General features: G+C 43.8%; 1 protein-coding gene across 1 annotated transcript in view; it reads left to right on the forward strand.

The window, feature by feature from the left end:
* LOC142802996 (solute carrier family 2, facilitated glucose transporter member 8-like) overlaps positions 1 to 14,522 on the forward strand; it is a 32,176-nt gene extending 17,654 nt beyond the window's left edge. Inside the window, exons 4-6 of the mRNA XM_075888088.1 lie at positions 3,364 to 3,534; positions 5,369 to 5,803; positions 14,235 to 14,522. Of these exons, the coding sequence (XP_075744203.1) occupies positions 3,364 to 3,534; positions 5,369 to 5,803; positions 14,235 to 14,522 (894 nt within the window). The remainder of the gene's footprint in view (positions 1 to 3,363; positions 3,535 to 5,368; positions 5,804 to 14,234) is intronic.
* Positions 14,523 to 18,228: the final 3,706 nt, after the last annotated feature.

Here is an 18,228-nt window from a genome sequence, read left to right on the forward strand (position 1 = left end):
GCTGGGTACATTTTTGCTTACAGTGCATGCGTATTACACTATTATTTCTTTTCTTTGTCAGAGAGTCGGAAACGATAGCACGGGCAGTACACAATGCGGCTGATCAAGAAGGCTGTGGTCAGTCGAGATAAGTATGCCTCCTTTATGCCATGATATCTCTTGGCTACGCACCGGAGCAGGCCACATATGTGGTGGTCCGTGGCTTGCAACCACGCTATCGCTTCTGAATTATGCGTATAATTTTGTTGTAACGTTCCTAGCACTCGTTTCGCTTACACAAATTGGAGCAGTCTATCTTTTTTCATGCAAATAAGAAACGCAGAGTCCCCTGCAGCACAAGTTTTGTGAGATTTATCGCGGATTACTAGAATTTCAAGGTCTTGGGCAGAGCGCGCAAGATCGTTTTGCTTAACGAAATTTTGTACGACATTTGCGGCCTCCTGTTGAGCGTCTGTGATGTCACCATCCGAACCATTGTCGGTCCAGATGGTGATGTCATCCATGTAAATGGAGTGCTCTATGTAAGGAGTTTTAGTGAGAAAAGGAGGGAGAGCTCGCACAGTAATAATAAATAGGACGGGGGAAAACACTGCGCCCTGAAAGGTGTTGCTGGTTCTTCATTGAAAATATCCGCTCCTAATATGTCCAATATGAACATCCTCAGCTCTATTTCTAAGAAAACAGGGAATGTTGGTATATATGCACTTTCCTGCATTCATTTGTGTCAGATTGGCAAGGATCAGCGCGCGGGACACGTTGCCTAAAGTCTTGCTCACGTCCAGCATAAGAATGGTGCATGTGGCTCTAATGGGACCCGGATCTACCTTATCACGCTTTATCTGCCACATGATATCTTGCGTAGACAGATTAGACAGAAACCGATCACTCTATGGGGGAAAAGCCCCTCTCTTTTTGCGTACTCGTTTAGTTTGTCTAAAATGAAATGCTCCTTAAGCTTGACTACGCATAAGGTTAGAAAAATGGGGCAAATATTTACCAAGTCTAATTTCTTGCTAAGTTTAGGTATAAAAATTACTTTGGCATACTTCCATATGGTAGATAGGATGCAGTTGTTCAGTGGGTATTGAAGGGTTTTGTCGAGTAGTCATTTAGAGTGCGTAACATTTTATTGATGACATTGTTCTCACCACAGGCTGACGTGGTTTTCATTTAACTAACACCGCTTGAACTTCACACTTTATAAATTGTCGATCCAATTCTTCGTTGTTTTTTCCTTTGTTAGTGGAAGGCGCGGGAAGATATGTATAGAGAATAATGTATCGATCTTAAAGTTCCTTTATGTTCACACTGTTGTTGCCCGCAAAGGAGCGTGTAATAATCTGAAGGTTTTTCTGCGACGCTGTTTTATTGTGGTTAGAATCGATGGGGTGTTTAGGCAAAAACTACGTACTTTTATAATCTAGATGCCTGTTGATTTGAGGTGATAGGAAAGCTGTTGCTAGTGTTCTTGGCTTAGCTGTTGTGAATATTGCTCAATGTCTTGTTCGAGCTGGGCAGTTAGTTTAGGGAGGCTTTTATTGGGCTTTTTTATTAGCCACCACTTGTGAAGATTTCGAATTCATTTGGCCTCTGTAGTCAGATCATCCTCGTCTGCATTACCTCGAAAGTGGCACTTTTCCATCTGGCACAAGCGTGGACACCCACTCGTAGAGGCTTGCAATTGCAGTGGGCTCGCACTGATCATATATCAACCGAAATATTTTCCATCTAGTGTGCATTACTTTAGGTCTTGTGCGCTTAAAATCACCGGGGAAGATCATTGTGAATAAAGTATAGGGACTACTTCCCTACATTCATTCAATACTGAAATGTCCTAGGTGATTTTGAAATTATTTCTAATAAATGTCAGGTCATCTGAAGTGTCACAACTTACGGTGTTCCCTATGCGAGTGGGGTGTTCTGGGTTGTTAGGAAGGGTGTAAACAAGGTCTTGAGTGGTCTTCCAGCGTTTTGAGCCTTTCTTTTCGCATTTAGGATAGCCCCAAGCTGAGTGCTGAGCATTAAAAATCACCAAGCACCACAAGCAGTGCTCGGTTCACTTATTTAGTGGCTTTATCTAAGTGTTTGGCTACAGCTTGGGCCTTATCTCGTGGGGGCCTATAGACATCCAAAATATATGTTTGTTGTGATCGCTTTTTTGTTAAAATTTTGACAAACGTATAAGAGATTGCTTGGAAATTTAAAAGTATTTTAATGGCAGTTAGACACCTATATACCAAACGTGCCGTGACGAGAGAAGCGCGCAGTGATGAAATTCTATTATACGTACGTAGAAAAACCGGAGAGCTTTGCTGCCACGCCCGTTTTCTGGGTGGCTAGAATAGTGGGTTTAGATTGAGAATTTTGAATCGTGTAATCTAAAGCTCGGCGTTTACGACCGAAAGCCCCGCAATTCAACTGCCGAAGTGTTATCGGTGCGCTGGCCATCACGATCGCCTAAGAAGTTCTATGCACGCTGAGCTCGCGCTGTATGACCTTATAGGCTCCCCGGCAGGGCTTCAAGGTTCCGGGTTGCACGTAGTGCTTGTCATTGCTTTTGGCGCATCGACAGTCTCCCTCTCTACGACTGAGCTTAAAGCGGGTTCTTGCGCCGGTGTTAGTCCAGTGTGAATAACGGATGATGTCACTATTGAGACGACGGCCGTAATGCTCTCTGTGAGCTGTTGAATATTTGTGACCTGATTGTACATATTAGTCATAAGTATTTTTCCATCATAGTTTCAAGTTTCGTTGTCCGTGAAGCCGACACGAGGAAACAACCTTCTGCTTAGTGCTAAAGCGAATACTCAGAATGCTACACAGGACTATGCTGTATGCGATTTTGCTAGCTTACTGCAAGCTACATGAGACGACGATGGCATACGACAACACTGGCTACGTAAGTGCTCTACATTGAGTAGCCCGGGTAAAATTTAACACCGTGACAACACGGCTTAACAGTTAACAATGTTAAGCAACAGTTTACCACAATGATGCGGCCGCGCAGCTGGCGATAAATTCTTAATGTAACGACATTCAGTGAAAATGTATCTTTTCTCCATAAATATTGTAGTATTATCGCGAACCCAAACCGGTAGTCACTTACTTCACGCAATACCGAGAAGTCGGTATTATCTGTGTCTCACTAGGTAGAGATCACTTTTTCAATAATTTCTGTATGCTCTTGTTTTATGGCTCCCGACTCAATTCCTTGTAGTGCTAATAAATATTTCGCTACCAAACAGGGATCTTTTACTGTTTCAATTGCCAACAGCCATAATAACACCTTTTAACTATGTAATTGTAGAATTCGGGATAACTGAACTCAATTTCTTGAAGGATTCGCCACGTGCTTTGGTGCAGGTCGACCGCTTGACAGAGGCACAGCACGCCTACGATCTGCTAGGCATCGCTGTGACAGGTGACCAGTGCGCCATCTCGGCAATCCGCGTACAGCGCATCCGAACACCATGCAAGGCCATGGTTTGCGCTATATTTGTGTTCTGGTTGCGCACACTTGGAGGACCATCGGGAGTAAGATGACACCTAACAATGCTTATTTTATTTTGAAGTAATGGCCTAGATTCAACGCTGTTGTACTAAAGATAGGTGCCATTGCTAAGTCTATCTATCTATCTATCTATCTATCTATCTATCTATCTATCTATCTATCTATCTATCTATCTATCTATCTATCTATCTATCTATCTATCTATCTATCTATCTATCTATCTATCTATCTATCTATCTATCTATCTATCTATCTATCTATCTATCTATCTATCTATCTATCTATCTATCTATCTATCTATCTATCTATCTATTTCAGTACTTGACAACTAGAAGTGGTCGTTACGAGTGGCTTGCTTTGTGTATAAAGCACATTCGTATATTTAAATGTAAATCAAAATTGCATGGATTTGTTTTCAAAATGTATTGTGAGTTGCCATTTTTGAATATCTCAAGTGTTCAGAATTTTACTTTGTTGCTTTGGTATTGGAGTGGCACTAAGGTATTTCTTTATCTATATTTATATTCTGAAGATATGAGTCGCAGGTTACCTCAGAGACGAGTGGCAGAAGCACCCACAACAATGTAAAAAGCCTTTGAGTGTTCGAGTGATAATGGGATACGTCATCATTGTCCATAAAAAGAAATAACAAAGTACGGAGGAATGCGGCACTTCTGCGTTTGAAGAAAAGTCACACCTTTGCCGCAAAGGCGAAGCGATGAACGCGACAGGAACAATTTGAAAGGTCGCGCGCAAAATGAAAAGCAAATCGAAACGTGCCCCGCGTTTCTCGCGCACAAATTACACAGGGAACGTACTCACCGGGTACCGATACACGCGAATAAACGTCTTATTTGTTACTTCGCTGAGTCTGTAAATTGCGCGGTTTTCCCGAACGGAGACTGCAATAATTGCAGTGACCTTTGTGCGCCCCATAACTACAGCAGAATCGTTCAACGTAAAGCCCGAGGCCATCCAAGACGTAAGATCCTCCCATTCTCGCCACCGCGAGATAAGGGAGATTAGAGAGGGCGCCGCTGTGCGATGTGACGACGTGCGCTCATTGCGCCATCTTTCTGGTGAGGCCGCAAACACAGCAGCGGTAAGTGATAGGCATAAATTGCTTGCCGTTTGAATATTCAAGACCGTTTTTCAGGGTGGTTCTGTGGTTAAGCCTTGCTTTTTCGACGCAGGGGTCTCACGTTCGATCCTGCATGGCGGAGTGTTTTTTTAGATTTTTTCTTTTTTTGCGTTTTAACTTATACAGATAAGTATACATATACGGTGCATGACATTGACGGCGATGTCACCGCCGACGGCAAAATTCAGCCAAGAGTTTCAATATTATTGCTATGGCAATAAACGAAGCATAAACATGAGGTAGACGTTTCAATTTGGTGTGAACATTTTGTGTGATCCATGAAGTATGCACGCTGGCCAAACACACAGCACTGCTCATGCGAAATGGCGGCTGTTGGCTGTTTTACGTTCATACGCACAGGTGGCACTGAAACAATTTTTTCGTGACTTAACTAATGATTGATTGATTGATTTGTAGGGTTTAACGTCCCCAAACCACCAAATGATTATGAGAGACGCCGTAGTGGAGGGCTCCGGAAATTTCGACCACCTGGGGTTCTTTAACGTGCGCCCAAATCTGAGCACACGGGCCTACAACATTTCCGCCTCCATCGGAAATGCAGCCGCCGCAGCCGGGAATCGAACCCGCGATCTGCGGGTCAGCAGCCGAGTACCTTACCCACTAGACCACCGCGGCGGGGCGTGACTTAACTAATGAGAATTTTACATTTTATTAGTGTATGTTTTGAACCGCTGTTCTACTTAACGCGTGTCCAGGTGCGGAAATTCCGAGAGCTCCACCTTGTGGGCAGCAACGACATCTTCTTCGGCCAAAAGGACCTCATAATGGCCATCTTCCAGATTTCCATCATGCCGGGCATCATATTCTTAATGGACAGCCTCGGTCGGCGGTTCCTGCTCTACACCTCCTCGGTCATCCTGACAGTAATTCTGTGGATGAGTGCCTATCTCGTCAGCCGCACAATATACGCCGAGTCGCTTACTGAGAACGCCACCTTCGAGCGGGCCGTGATGTGTGCTGCCCTTTGTTCCGTCCTCGCCAATTCTGTGGGAGTGGGGCCCGTGTCCTTTCTATTGTGCACCGAGCTACTCCCACCCCGGCGCCACGGTCTTCTGGCTGGCTTTTTGTACAGTGGGGTCCGGGCCTTGTTCTTCCTGTTTCGCTGGTCCATGCGCTCGGATACCTATCAGGTAACGCCGTCTTCCTCGTTTTCAGTCAATAGAGAGGCCACACTTGCCTCACAATCACTGAAATGGCTCACTCTGCTGTTTCAATTTTATTGCAAGGCTGAATGCGTTTTGGCCATGAGGGCCTCCGCTAGAGAGGAGAGTGCTGCTATTGTTTTGACGTCACAGATAGGATGCGTGCGCTTCCCTTGCTGCGTAGTAGCTGTGTATGACGGCAGCTTATATTTTGTGACACCTCTTGCATTGTCCCCCATGGCTGCACGGGTTCTTTGTCGCGATTTTACGATGCACATTAGACACGAGTACGCCACCAGATGCACCGATTCGTAGTTAGCTTGCCCGTATTAGAAGGTCTTACCACTTCTTTGAGCACTGAGCTTCAAAGCGAAGGGAAGCGCGCACGGTGTGCACAGCGAAAGCGCAGGAAATGCGGCGTTCTAGTAGACAAGACCACCCAACTTCCTATGAGTGCCGTCACTACGTAGGTGGCGACACGCTATGTCTTCGAGGCCAATTTCATTTCTACGTTATAACACACCACTCAAAAGACGAAGTCTGAACCACACGAACTCAAGCGCTCGTGTTCGAGTGGTTCAGAGGTCTTGAGAGCACTGCGCTACGCGAAATGCTTAGGGTTATCAGAGCTTTATATTTGATGAAATACTTAGTGAGGCTCTGTCATGCGTCCGCGAGCCGCCAAGTTATATCTTTCCGCTTTTGCTCCCTCTGCCATAGCAACAGCTGCGGGGGCGCGCTTATCATCACCCCTTGCAACCAACTTCAGGTGGCGTGGGTGGAGTAGCTGGGTGGGAATGGAGAGGAGTGATTGATATGTTACTGTCTGATCGTACCGGCTTGAAGCCGGTACGCACCGATGATCTCACCAGAGAAGGATTTGCCACCCTGGTGCAGTATCTGGCCACCCCCTCCCGTAGGCATTCGTCAATTAACTCACGACCCTCAGTCCCCACCAGCTGCGGAGCAACTGACCACGGCGGTGGTCAGATCTGCAAAGCAGCAGAGGGTGCTAGGAATCTCTGGATACGGACAGGCCACCATTGGAACTTGAACTTAGCAACGTTTAACGTTAGAACGTTATCTAGTGAGGGAAGTCTAGCTGTATTATTCGAGGAGCTAGAAGGCATTAAATGGGATATAATAGGGCTGAGTGAGGTTAGGAGGACAGATGAGGCCTATACTGTGCTACAGAATGGGCACGTCATTTGCTATCGGGGCTTGGCAGACAGAAGAGAACTGGGAGTAGGGTTCCTAATTCACAGAAACATAGCTGGCAAAATAGAGGATTACTATAGCATTAATGAAAGGGTGGTAGGCATTGTAATTAAACTGAATAAGAGATACAAAATGAAGGTAGTACAGGCTTACGCGCCTACATCCAGCCATGATGATGCTTCAGTTGAAAGCTTCTATGAAGACGTGGAATCGGCAATGAGTAAGGTGAAAACACAGTATACTATAGTGATGGGCGACTTTAATGCAAAGGTAGGGAAGAAGCAGGCTGGAGACCAGGCAGTAGGAGATTATGGCATCGGCACTAGAAACGCCAGAGGAGAGCTACTAGTAGAATTCGCAGAACGCAATAATCTGCGTATTTTGAATACCTTCTACCGAAAACGAGAAAACCGCAAGTGGACATGGAGGAGCCCTAATGGCGTAAATAAGAACGAAATAGACTTTATAATGACTGCACACCCAGGAGTCGTGCAGGATGTGGAAGTGGTTGGCAAGGTAAGATGCAGTGACCATAGAATAGTACGGGCTCGAATCCGCCTAGACTTGAAGAAGGAACGACAGAAACTGATACGCAAGAAGCCAATCAATGAGCTAGCACTGAGAGGGAAAGTACAGGAATTCAGAGTGTCACTGCAGAACAGGTACTCTGCTCTTAGCGAGGAAACCAACCTTAGCGTAGATACAATGAATGATAATCTGACGAGTATCATCACGGAGTGTGCAGTGGAAGTTGGAGGCAGGGTAGCTAGACAGGACACCAGCAAGCTTTCCCAGGAAACGAAGAACCTAATCAAGAAGCGTCAAATCATGAAAGTGTCAAGTACAACAGACAAAATAGAACTGGCAGAGCTTTCGAAGCTGATTAATAGACGTAAAGTATGCGATGTAAGAAGGTATAACATGGAGAGAATTGAGCACGCTCTGAAAAACGGAGGAAGCGTCAAAGCAGTGAAGAGGAAACTTGGGATAGGCAAAAGGCGAATGTATGCACTAAGGGACAAAGAAGGCAAATTAACTACTAATATGGATAGGATAGTTAAAATAGCGGAGGAGTTTTACAGAGATCTGTACAATAGCCGAGACAACCACGACCTTAATACTATAAGAACTAGCAGTAACCCAGACGACACCCCACCGGTAATGATAGAAGAAGTCAGAAAAGCTTTGGAGAGCATGCACAGAGGCACAGCTGTTGGTGAGGATCAAGTAACATCAGATCTGCTGAAAGATGGAGGACAGATTGTGTTATAAAAACTATCCACTCTATTTACGAGGTGTCTCCTGACGGGAAAAGTACCAGAGTCTTGGAAGAACGCTAACATCATCGTAATACATAAGAAAGGAGATGACAAGGACTTGAAGAATTACAGGCCGATCAGCTTGCTCTCTGTAGTATACAAGCTATTTAGAAAGGTAATTGCTAGCAGAGTAAAGAAAACATTAGAATTCAATAAACCAAAGGAACAAGCAGGATTTAGAACAGGCTACTCAACAATTGACCACATTCATACTATCAATCAGGTAATAGAGAAATGCTCAGAGTATAACCAACCACTATACATAGCCTTCATAGATTACGAGAAGGCGTTTGATTCAGTAGAAATATCAGCCGTCATGCAGACACTGCGGAATCAGGGCGTAGATGAAATATATATAAACATTCTGGAAGAAATCTACAGGGGATCAACTGCTACCATAGTGCTTCATAAAAAAAGCAACAGAATACCAATAAAGAAGGGTGTAAGGCAGGGGGACACAATCTCCCCAATGCTATTCACTGCGTGCTTACAGGACGTTTTCAGAAGCCTAGAACGGGAACAGTTAGGGATAAGAGTTAATGGAGAGTACCTCAGTAACCTGCGCTTCGCCGATGACATTGCATTGCTGAGTAACTCAGGGGACGAATTGAAACTCATGATTACGGAGTTAGACAAGGAGAGCAGAAAGGTGGGTCTTAAAATTAATCTGCAGAAAACGAAAGTAATGTACAACAATCTTGGAAAGGAGCAGCGCTTTTCGATAGGTAATAGTGCACTTGAAGTTGTAAAAGACTATGTCTACTTAGGGCAGGTAATAACCGCAGAGCCTAACCACGAGATTGAAGTAACTAGAAGAATAAGAATGGGGTGGAGCACATTCGGCAGGCACTCTCAAATTATGACAAGTAGATTGCCACTGTTCCTCAAGAGGAAGGTATATAACAGCTGTATCTTGCCGGTACTTAGCTACGGAGCAGAAACCTGGAGACTCACAAAGAGGGTTCAACTTAAATTGAGGACGACGCAGCGAGCAATGTAAAGAAAAATGGTAGGTGTAACCTTAAGAGACAAGAAGAGAGTAGAGTGGATTAGGGGACAAACGGGAGTTAAGGATATCATAGCTGCAATAAAGAAGAGGAAATGGACATGGGCCGGGCATGTAGCACGTAGACAGGATAACCGCTGGTCATTAAGGGTCACCAACTAGATTCCCAGAGAAGGGAAGCGGGGTAGGGGGAGACAGAAGGTTAGGTGGGCAGATGAGATTAAGAAGTTTGCGGGTATAAATTGGCAACAGCAAGCACAGGACCGGGTTAACTGGCGGAACATGGGAGAGGCCTTTGTCCTGCAGTGGACGTAGACAGGCTGATGATGATGTTGATGATGATGATAATTGATATGTAGGGTTTAACGTCCCAAAAGTGCTGCTCTGGCGTGTGAGGGCGCTCGCATCGCGGGAGCTCGGTGGGGGTTCTCTCGCCAATCGCTGTCTCTCCTGTCTGCGCACCTCTCTCCCGTCCGTGCCCCGCCACGGTGGTCTAGTGGCTAAGGTACTCGGCTGCTGACCCGCAGGTCGCGGGATCAAATCCCGGCTGTGGCGGCTGCATTTCCGATGGAGGCGGAAATGTTGTAGGCCCGTGTACTCAGATTTGGGTGCACGTTAAAGAACCCCAGGTGGTCAAAGTTTCCGGAGCCCTCCACTACGGCGTTTCTCATAATCAAATAGTGGTTTTGGGACGTTAAACCCCACAAATCAATCAAATCAATTAATCTCCCGTCCGCTCGCTTGTACGTATATATAAATGTAGTGAAGCGCGCGCCTCAGTCTCGTTTGTTCGATGACGGAATCAGTGTAAACAAAAGGTTACGGTCCAAATCCTTGTCACGTCATTATTTACGCCATTACTATTTTTAGGTCTTCTACGCTCGCGTAAGAAACTCCTCGCATGCCCTCAAGATTCCCTTCGGAATGATGGGGGCAATTTGTCTGAGCATATTCGGGGCCTATCAGAGTTTATCGTAAATTCCCAATTCTCCTAAAATCGAATTGTTAGTTGTTGCGTTGAGTTTCTATGAATTATATTTCCTTTGAAAAGGGGTTAATTTGCTACTTACGATTCTGCTTTTCCGTACAGTAGTTCTTTGTGACTTCCTGTTTGTATACCATGCTATTAGGCTGTTGATTGTTCTTCCTGTGAACTTCCAAATTTCAACTTTGAGAAAGCAGGAGAAAGTCAAACTGCTGCTCGGCTGTTTTCTCTCAGCCTCCCTTATTTCTTTAATGAGAATGAAAAGACCTAGTGTTATTTCTATTATTCTTGATACCCGGAAATATTAGATGTCGTATCTGCACACGAAAAATGTGAGCACCCTAAGTGAATTGAAGACAACTGAAAAGTTTGGACGCCCAAACCTATATACATACGAGCAGACATCTCAGTACCGACGTTAGTTGTAAGACGCAAGCATACTTCACGAAGTTGCGGCTGGTGATTGAGGTGCGCTCCTATAAATTGATGTTGCTCAGCTTGAAAAAACCGTTTTGAAAATTGCAAATGTTCTGAAAATTGAAATTTACCAAATAAATCTAAATAGTCAAGATTCCTACCCGCAAGTGTCGCGAGGATTATAGGTGCTGAAAGCATTTTTTTTGGATTGATTCAAAAACACGGAGCCATAGCTATTATATAGCAAATGAATAGATACCACCTCACCCGTAAGTTCAAGAATATATCAGAAAAAAGTTAGTAGGACCGTTAGGCCTCGCCCTTTGGAGTTTAACGTGAAGCGATATCTTGTCTCTATAGTGTGTACTTCAAACACTTCGTGCACGAAGTGTTTTCGAACTTGCCATGCATCCACTGCGTGGCCGTAAGAGAATAGGGCTGTGCCTTGTATAGTCGGAGACCGGCTTTAAACTATTACATGTTCTCATGCTTGATTGCATTGTATGATTGTATTGCGCATTATTACTTCATTATGTCATGTTTTATTGTGATGCAGGTATAAAAGGCGTTGACAAAACGTCAAAGTAATTTTCACTCCATTTTCAAACAGTGGAAGCTATTTTCACAGTATTACCAAGCAGACACGTGGTCGGGTAGTAGGACATTTGCTTGCCACGCAAACAACGCTGGTTCGATGCTCACTCCGACCAAAAATTTTAATATATAATTTATTTGGATCTTTCTCGATATGTCAGTCATGAACAAGATAAGTTTTTGATCACAAGCAACGACGCTGCCACCGACGCCAAAATTTCTGTGAGAATAATCTTTTTAACACTACCGCGTGGAAAACCTGCCTTTGCACTCTTTTTGTGCGTCCTTGTGCTGCAATGCTACGTGATGTGCGAAGGCACATGCGTTGCTTCAGGCAACATGCGTTGCGAAGCAGTGGTCGTCTGTTTCAAAATTGTGACACCATCACTAAACTGTGTATGGATGCCTGCCAACCATTTCAATTAGATAGAGATAACGTTATAAGTTCGATCTTTATGGTTGTAGTGCTGTGCCACCTTTTGTGCTTGGTGTAGTGATAGCAAGATCTCGCAATGCTGTGCTTGCGTTTCTCAGTAAGATGCACATTTTAAGGAGGTGTGAAGCTCCACAAAAAGTGAGATGCGTCATAAGAAGTGCAACTTGATTGTTGCTTACATGTTTGCAACGCTAAAGATGAACGGCGTATGAGAGAAGGCCGATATTTCCTCGACATAGTGTTCCTTTCTTCGGAAATGGTTAAAAATGGAAGGATACTTTGTGAAATCCAAAGTGGGTTGAGCCTGTGGCGATTCAACTGACTCTGTCATGTCTTTCTTAACACAAATGTGTCAAAGTATAAGCAAAATGGTTGCGTAACCTATAGCCCACGAATTCAGTAGTCAGCGGCGCGTTGCCACTGTCATTTTCTACGTGAGAAAAGGACAAGTAACAGCAAACAAAAATAAAAAAATAAGACAATAAAACCAGTAGCGGTAGCGACATCGCGCATTTTGTCTATATGGCGCAAAATTGAAGTTTCTTTAGTTGCTGACCTTTTACGCTCGTTATTATTACGTGCTTTTATTGCGCCCTAATTGTGCCTTGCTAGTTGCATGCGGGAGAGAAAATAAAAAAAAGTTGAGGAAGATAAGTTATTTTATTAGCCAATGAACGTACTTACAATATGCACGAGAAACTTTGCACGGGTAGTTGCGAGACAACTGTTCACGAGCACAATAGCATAATAGTTTAAATACTCTAGTTGCTCGATTGCCCCAAACCAATCCAATATAACTTTGACAGCCGTAGAGTACATCGTCTCGTTGCTTGGCGTGTCACGTTCACCGTCACCAAAGACGATGTCACTCCGGCTGTGCGCCACCGAAAGCAATCGGTGGTCACAGGAGTGGCTATCTACAAAATCTGTGATATACTTGAGCTCTGAATTGTCACACCAGTAAACAGAACTTACAAAATATGTAAACTACGGAAGGTATGCTGAGGTACGCACTAAACCACGACGAAAGCGAGCGATGCCTAGTTTAACTGGCAATGCGCCGAACCAAAGAACACGCCGAACTAAACACAAGTTGAGATGGCAGATTGCTTGGTTACGCCCCCCTCCCCAATTATGGCACTCGATGGAAAACTGAGGCACTTAACCAGATTGCCAGGTCTGAGATGCGTTCTAAAATACGTTTATAGTCAATGTTTACATGTAATAAATTACGACTATTCGAATAAAACTCATATTGAGTTTTTAGTGTTGGTTGTTTTTCCCCTCCTCACCTAGTCGCGCTTAAATCGTACGCTGGCGTTGATGCCTCTGGTAATAGTTTTCTGACGTTTTCGGTCCCAAGTTTCGCGACCCTGTAATTTTACCATGAAAGTGTTTTGTGCCGGAGTCCACCACGGCTCCACCAACGTACTTTCGTCACAAAAGTGACGTGTCAAAAAAAAATAGAACCTGAAGGTAAGCATCTGAAGCAGGCAACCAAACCAGCAAGTTCTCGATTCTCAGCGCGTGGCGCTAATGAATACGCCACAAAGCGTACGTTGACAGTAATGCTAACATCAAGCCATTTATATGCATCTTAAACCATTTCGCACACGTTAAAGAACCCCAGGTGGTCAAAATTTCTGGAGCCCTCCACTACGGCGTCTCTCATAATCAAATGGTGGTTTTGGGACGTTAAACCCCACAAATCAATCAATCAATCAATCAAACCATTTCGCAGTTCTCAGAACTTCGAAAATTAAGCGCATTTTAGTTATCAATTCCGAGATGGCGCGAGATGTTGGTTTGCGATGGGCGCACTATAAGGTCGGCGCCACCACGAAGTGCCGCCTCCACAGAGAGGCAGTCTATAAAAAGACTCGTAAACAGGAAGAGGACGAAGGTCACTACGTACGCGACCACAGTCCCGTTTGTGAAAGGAGCACGCTACTGACACACGACGCAGGAATAATTGTGACAGTTGTTCGTGCTTGTTGTTTGTATACTTGTGCGCTCGTTGAATGCGTCTTCGTTTTAACAGCGCTCTTCAATTGTCGCGCTGTGAAAGTTGTTATTCCGCGCTTGTCTTGTCTATGCTAATTTCGTGCGTGCTTTTTGCTTGTCGACCTGCTTGTCGCTCTTAATGTTACTTTTACATTTGTTGTCGCTGAAACAGTGTGTAACAAACGCTCAACTATTACTGTAAAAACACGTTTCACATCCGTGTCATACCAATTCCTTTTAGGAGGATCAGTCAGGTTCTTTTTGTTTGCTTTGTTGTTGTTATTTTTACTATCTCTCGGTATTCACACAATTCATGAGATAGTGTTAGGGGGGACAGTAGAGCTAGAACTTATCGGGGCATGATAGCACAGGCGTGAGTACAAGAGATAAAAATTTTTCGTCTTAATGTGACGCCATGACTGGTGTTCCCACTTTTCCAGGTTGTGTACTTCGCGGTGGCTGGTGCCTCAGCAGGCGTTTCACTACTGGTGCTGATATTTTTGTTGCCCGAGACAAAGCTTCTTCCGCTTGACAGGATTCCAAGCCTGTTCAGCAGCGACCCTCGCGTGCGGCAAGCCGCGGCCCGAACTCCGGAGAGCGCCGGGGGCTCGCACGAACTTCTGGAGAAGCAGGCGTTGCACGAGTTCCCGCTCAGGGACTTCGCTGACACGTACAAGCCGCCCGAGTTTGTGGAAGACACGTCAACAACGACTTCCACGCCAGAATGAGTGCGCGCGAACGTTCACGGCTGGCAGGCATCATCATAAGCTCAAGGACCAGTGTGCGCGCGCTTGCGTATAGAATAAGAGTGAAGGAAAGAACGCACATATCAGATATGCGTGCTGTGCGCAGTATTGTCTGAAGTGTACAATAAACAATTTTGTAGTTACAATCAATGGCATGAGAACGCATATTTCAAGTTCTTGTTCACTGGCTTCAAGCTTTCACAAGCTACTTCATATGATCACATGCTGATTGTTTCGTGACGTTTTTGGGGTAGACTACAAACTAAACAAAAAGTAGGTTGTGATCAATTTTTTACATTGATGGCTAAATAATTATTGCAACACAAGTCTGTTATGAACCGTAACTAGAAAGGATGTACAAGCGATGTGGAACGCATTTAAAACATGAAATGTACTCTATATATGAAACCATGTGGCGAAGCAAATGTTTTAGAATTACCTAGCTATGAAATACGAAGGAGTCATGTCACAAGAAAACAGAAAAAAGACAAAGTGAGTTGTTCACTGTCCGGCGGAAGTGTATAATATCGAAGAAAAGGCTCTTCGTTCATGAGTATCGCTCCGTAAACCTCGAGAATTTGAGATTTTTGAGTTCGCATTCCACATCCGTGTTTTACAGAAAAGATATATGCCTAATATCACGAATACATAAGTCAGCACGGGTCAAGAGAACAAAGGTTCGAAACCACCTAGCAGGGTAGTTTATCAAGTGAATTCAATACGGGGCCGCCCACGGAACGGTATTAGTACTGCTCCTTCTTTCTCGCTCATTGTGCTCGCACCAATTCTAATTCTGGCGAAGGTACGCGAACATGGCACATGATTTTTTTCCTCAAATATTACCGTGCAATCGTCACGGCCTAATGTTGTCTTGCAACCTAAACTTGGGAAAACTGAAATAGCATTGCTCGGGGGATGGGCGTTTGATGTAACAGAGTGGCTGAGGTACTATACGAGCGATAGAAAAAGGAATGGTTTGGTAATACTGCAGACATTTGAAGTATTTGTTAATACCGCACTATTACTGTATTGTTACAATATGGCCGCAAATCGGTAAAATACCCCAATGTCACGTTGTAATTGAGGGTCTCGCTTTGGCATTTAAGTTGTTTCTAAGAACAAAAAATAGTGGCAGATCCTACTTACACTGGGAATCAATCATAGGCGAAGTACGAATGAATAATGAATAATAATGATTGATGTGTCATTTGAAAATAAGCCTAATGTTACGAGGCGGACGTCAAATATGCCGTACATGACTTCATTGTCGTATTTGCGCCCAAACTTTGTGTTCTTCGTTCATTCACGTCTCGTAGTATCAAGGTTCGTACAAGTGAAGCCAGCGAAACGGCTGCAAGCACGCCATGAGCGTAGCAAAAAGTAGTCATGTTTTACACGAAACGCATTCCGTGAGTATTACGTTTAGACGTGTCCTTTACCTTCATTCACGCCACGTGATACCAAATCCGCGCGGATTCATTGACAGAAGATACTTTCTTCCCCACCTTGAAGATAGCTGGTCGCCCCAATAAGCTATTCTTTGAGAATTGTAGCTAAAGATACAAAGTATCGATACACTCATACATCACCTACGACTTGGAACTGCTTACACAAAGCACTTTCTACTTCGTACTCAGCGTGCAACATCGTCAACATGTTCATGCGGCCACGACGACGAGGATATCTGTCACGTCTTGCTCGACTGTCCGAAACACGACACACCCCGAAGGCGACTAGAACAGGAACTTCATAAGTTAGATCCCGAGTGGCCATTCGGGTTTAATAAAATACTAAGTCCATGGCCATCTAAAACAAATGACAAAGGAATGAAGGTGCAGCAACACGTCTTCGAAGAAACGAAGACTTGTGACGACTACAGAGCGGTCAAAAGCTAAAATTGAGTGTGGCGTCTACGTATTTGTTCTGCCAATAGGAGAACTTTTACTCTCACCCATGTAGGACGGTATATAAGTATATATGCTATAGTTTTTTTATTTTCTTTATTTGTACCAATGAAGGGAAAAGGGGTAGCCGTCGCCAAGATACGGTGAGAAAAACTCCTTCAATTTATTTTCTATTTCAATTGAAGAAAGGATAAGGTGCGCACGTAGACAGTGAAACACTGAAGTGTATATAGATATTCATGCACACACGCACACACACAAGCGATATATATATATATATATATATATATATATATATATATATATATATATATATATATATATATATATATATATATATATATATATATATATATTGCTTTCTGCCACGCTCACAAACTCTTACTATTGATTGTAGATGCCCAGGGTGCAGTGTAGTCATTGATTTTGAAGTTTGATGTTTTACAGAAGCCCATCTGATGCGGATGATACATAGTTGAAGGTAATAAACCGGGAGACACTTCGCCGGCCAAAGTAAAAGTATAAAAAACGCGCAGAAAAAAGATGTTCTGGCTCCCGCCACCTAGTTGAATATTCCACCAGAGTGTGTGTGGTGTGTTCTAGTGTGTGGATACACCAGAACATACTAGTGCGTTCAGGTGTATACATTAACCTGGTGTGCTGGGTACAGGTGGGAACATTGACCCACTCTTGTGAGAACTGATAAGATGCGTTCTGGTATGAAAGCTGTCCCAGTACTGGTGGGATGTGTTCTGGTGTGAAACTGACCCAGTGTGGTGTGTCCTGGCGTGAACACTGACCAAGACCGTTGTGTTCTTGTGAGAACACCACACCAATGTTCTGGTGGACTGAAGAAATATATTTTGTGCTTGGGGCTTGGACTAAGAATTTTCTTGAATCGAATGCACTCAAACTCACAATCCTTTATATTTTTTTCAACCAGACTCACTTGTACTAAAGCTCACCAAAATATTACTCAGCCGGTCGCTCTCAGACTCGTGGCTGAATCATATTCAGTGGGTTGACTCGATCATGAGTACGTTAACCTATTATTAGCTTTTCTAACCATGGTGTCGATGCTCTTTAGTGTTCTTGGCGTTTATTGTTGACGCTCACAATTAACACTCAAACCAGGAAACATGCATAACAAAATTTTGTTTCATATAGATGTATTCGTTGCCATGGAAAGCAAGCTAGGCCCTTGAGAAACAAATACCAAAGTCATCTTGACCCATGCAGCTTATTGAAGCAACGCCGCATAATGGAAAGCAAAATGTCATGCTTCTTGCAGTGCTATTTCAATGTATTGGGGCATACTTGCATTGTTTTCCAAGCTTTGTTAAAATGTCCGAATCCGTAAGACAACCTCCGTAATAGAGCTTATCTCATCAAGATGGAACAGCTCACTTTATTTGCAAACTCTGTGTCTGTGTGCAACCAAAATCGCTCTTGGAGCATCTGCATGTCCAAACACACTTCACTGTTTACATTCAACACGTACAACCAACAGCGTTCTACTAAGTGCTTGTTACTATCTCCTTGTGACTTAGTCATATGCCACACTGTTTACGTATCACTATAGTACCACCACCTCGATATCAAAAGCAAACAATTTTGTTCGGAAACGGCATTAAAAATTCCATTGACTGCACTCCAAACTACTACAAGTACTTGGCACCTAAACTTTTTTAGAAGTAACAATACAAAATTTTGAAATTTGCAGTACATTTCAATGCTAATATTTACCATATTTGGTGCCCTCCTCAGTCCATTTGGACCTCGTA

The sequence above is a fragment of the Rhipicephalus microplus genome, chromosome 3, assembly GCF_043290135.1.
Source record: "Rhipicephalus microplus isolate Deutch F79 chromosome 3, USDA_Rmic, whole genome shotgun sequence".
NCBI classification, from domain to species: Eukaryota; Metazoa; Arthropoda; class Arachnida; order Ixodida; family Ixodidae; genus Rhipicephalus; species Rhipicephalus microplus.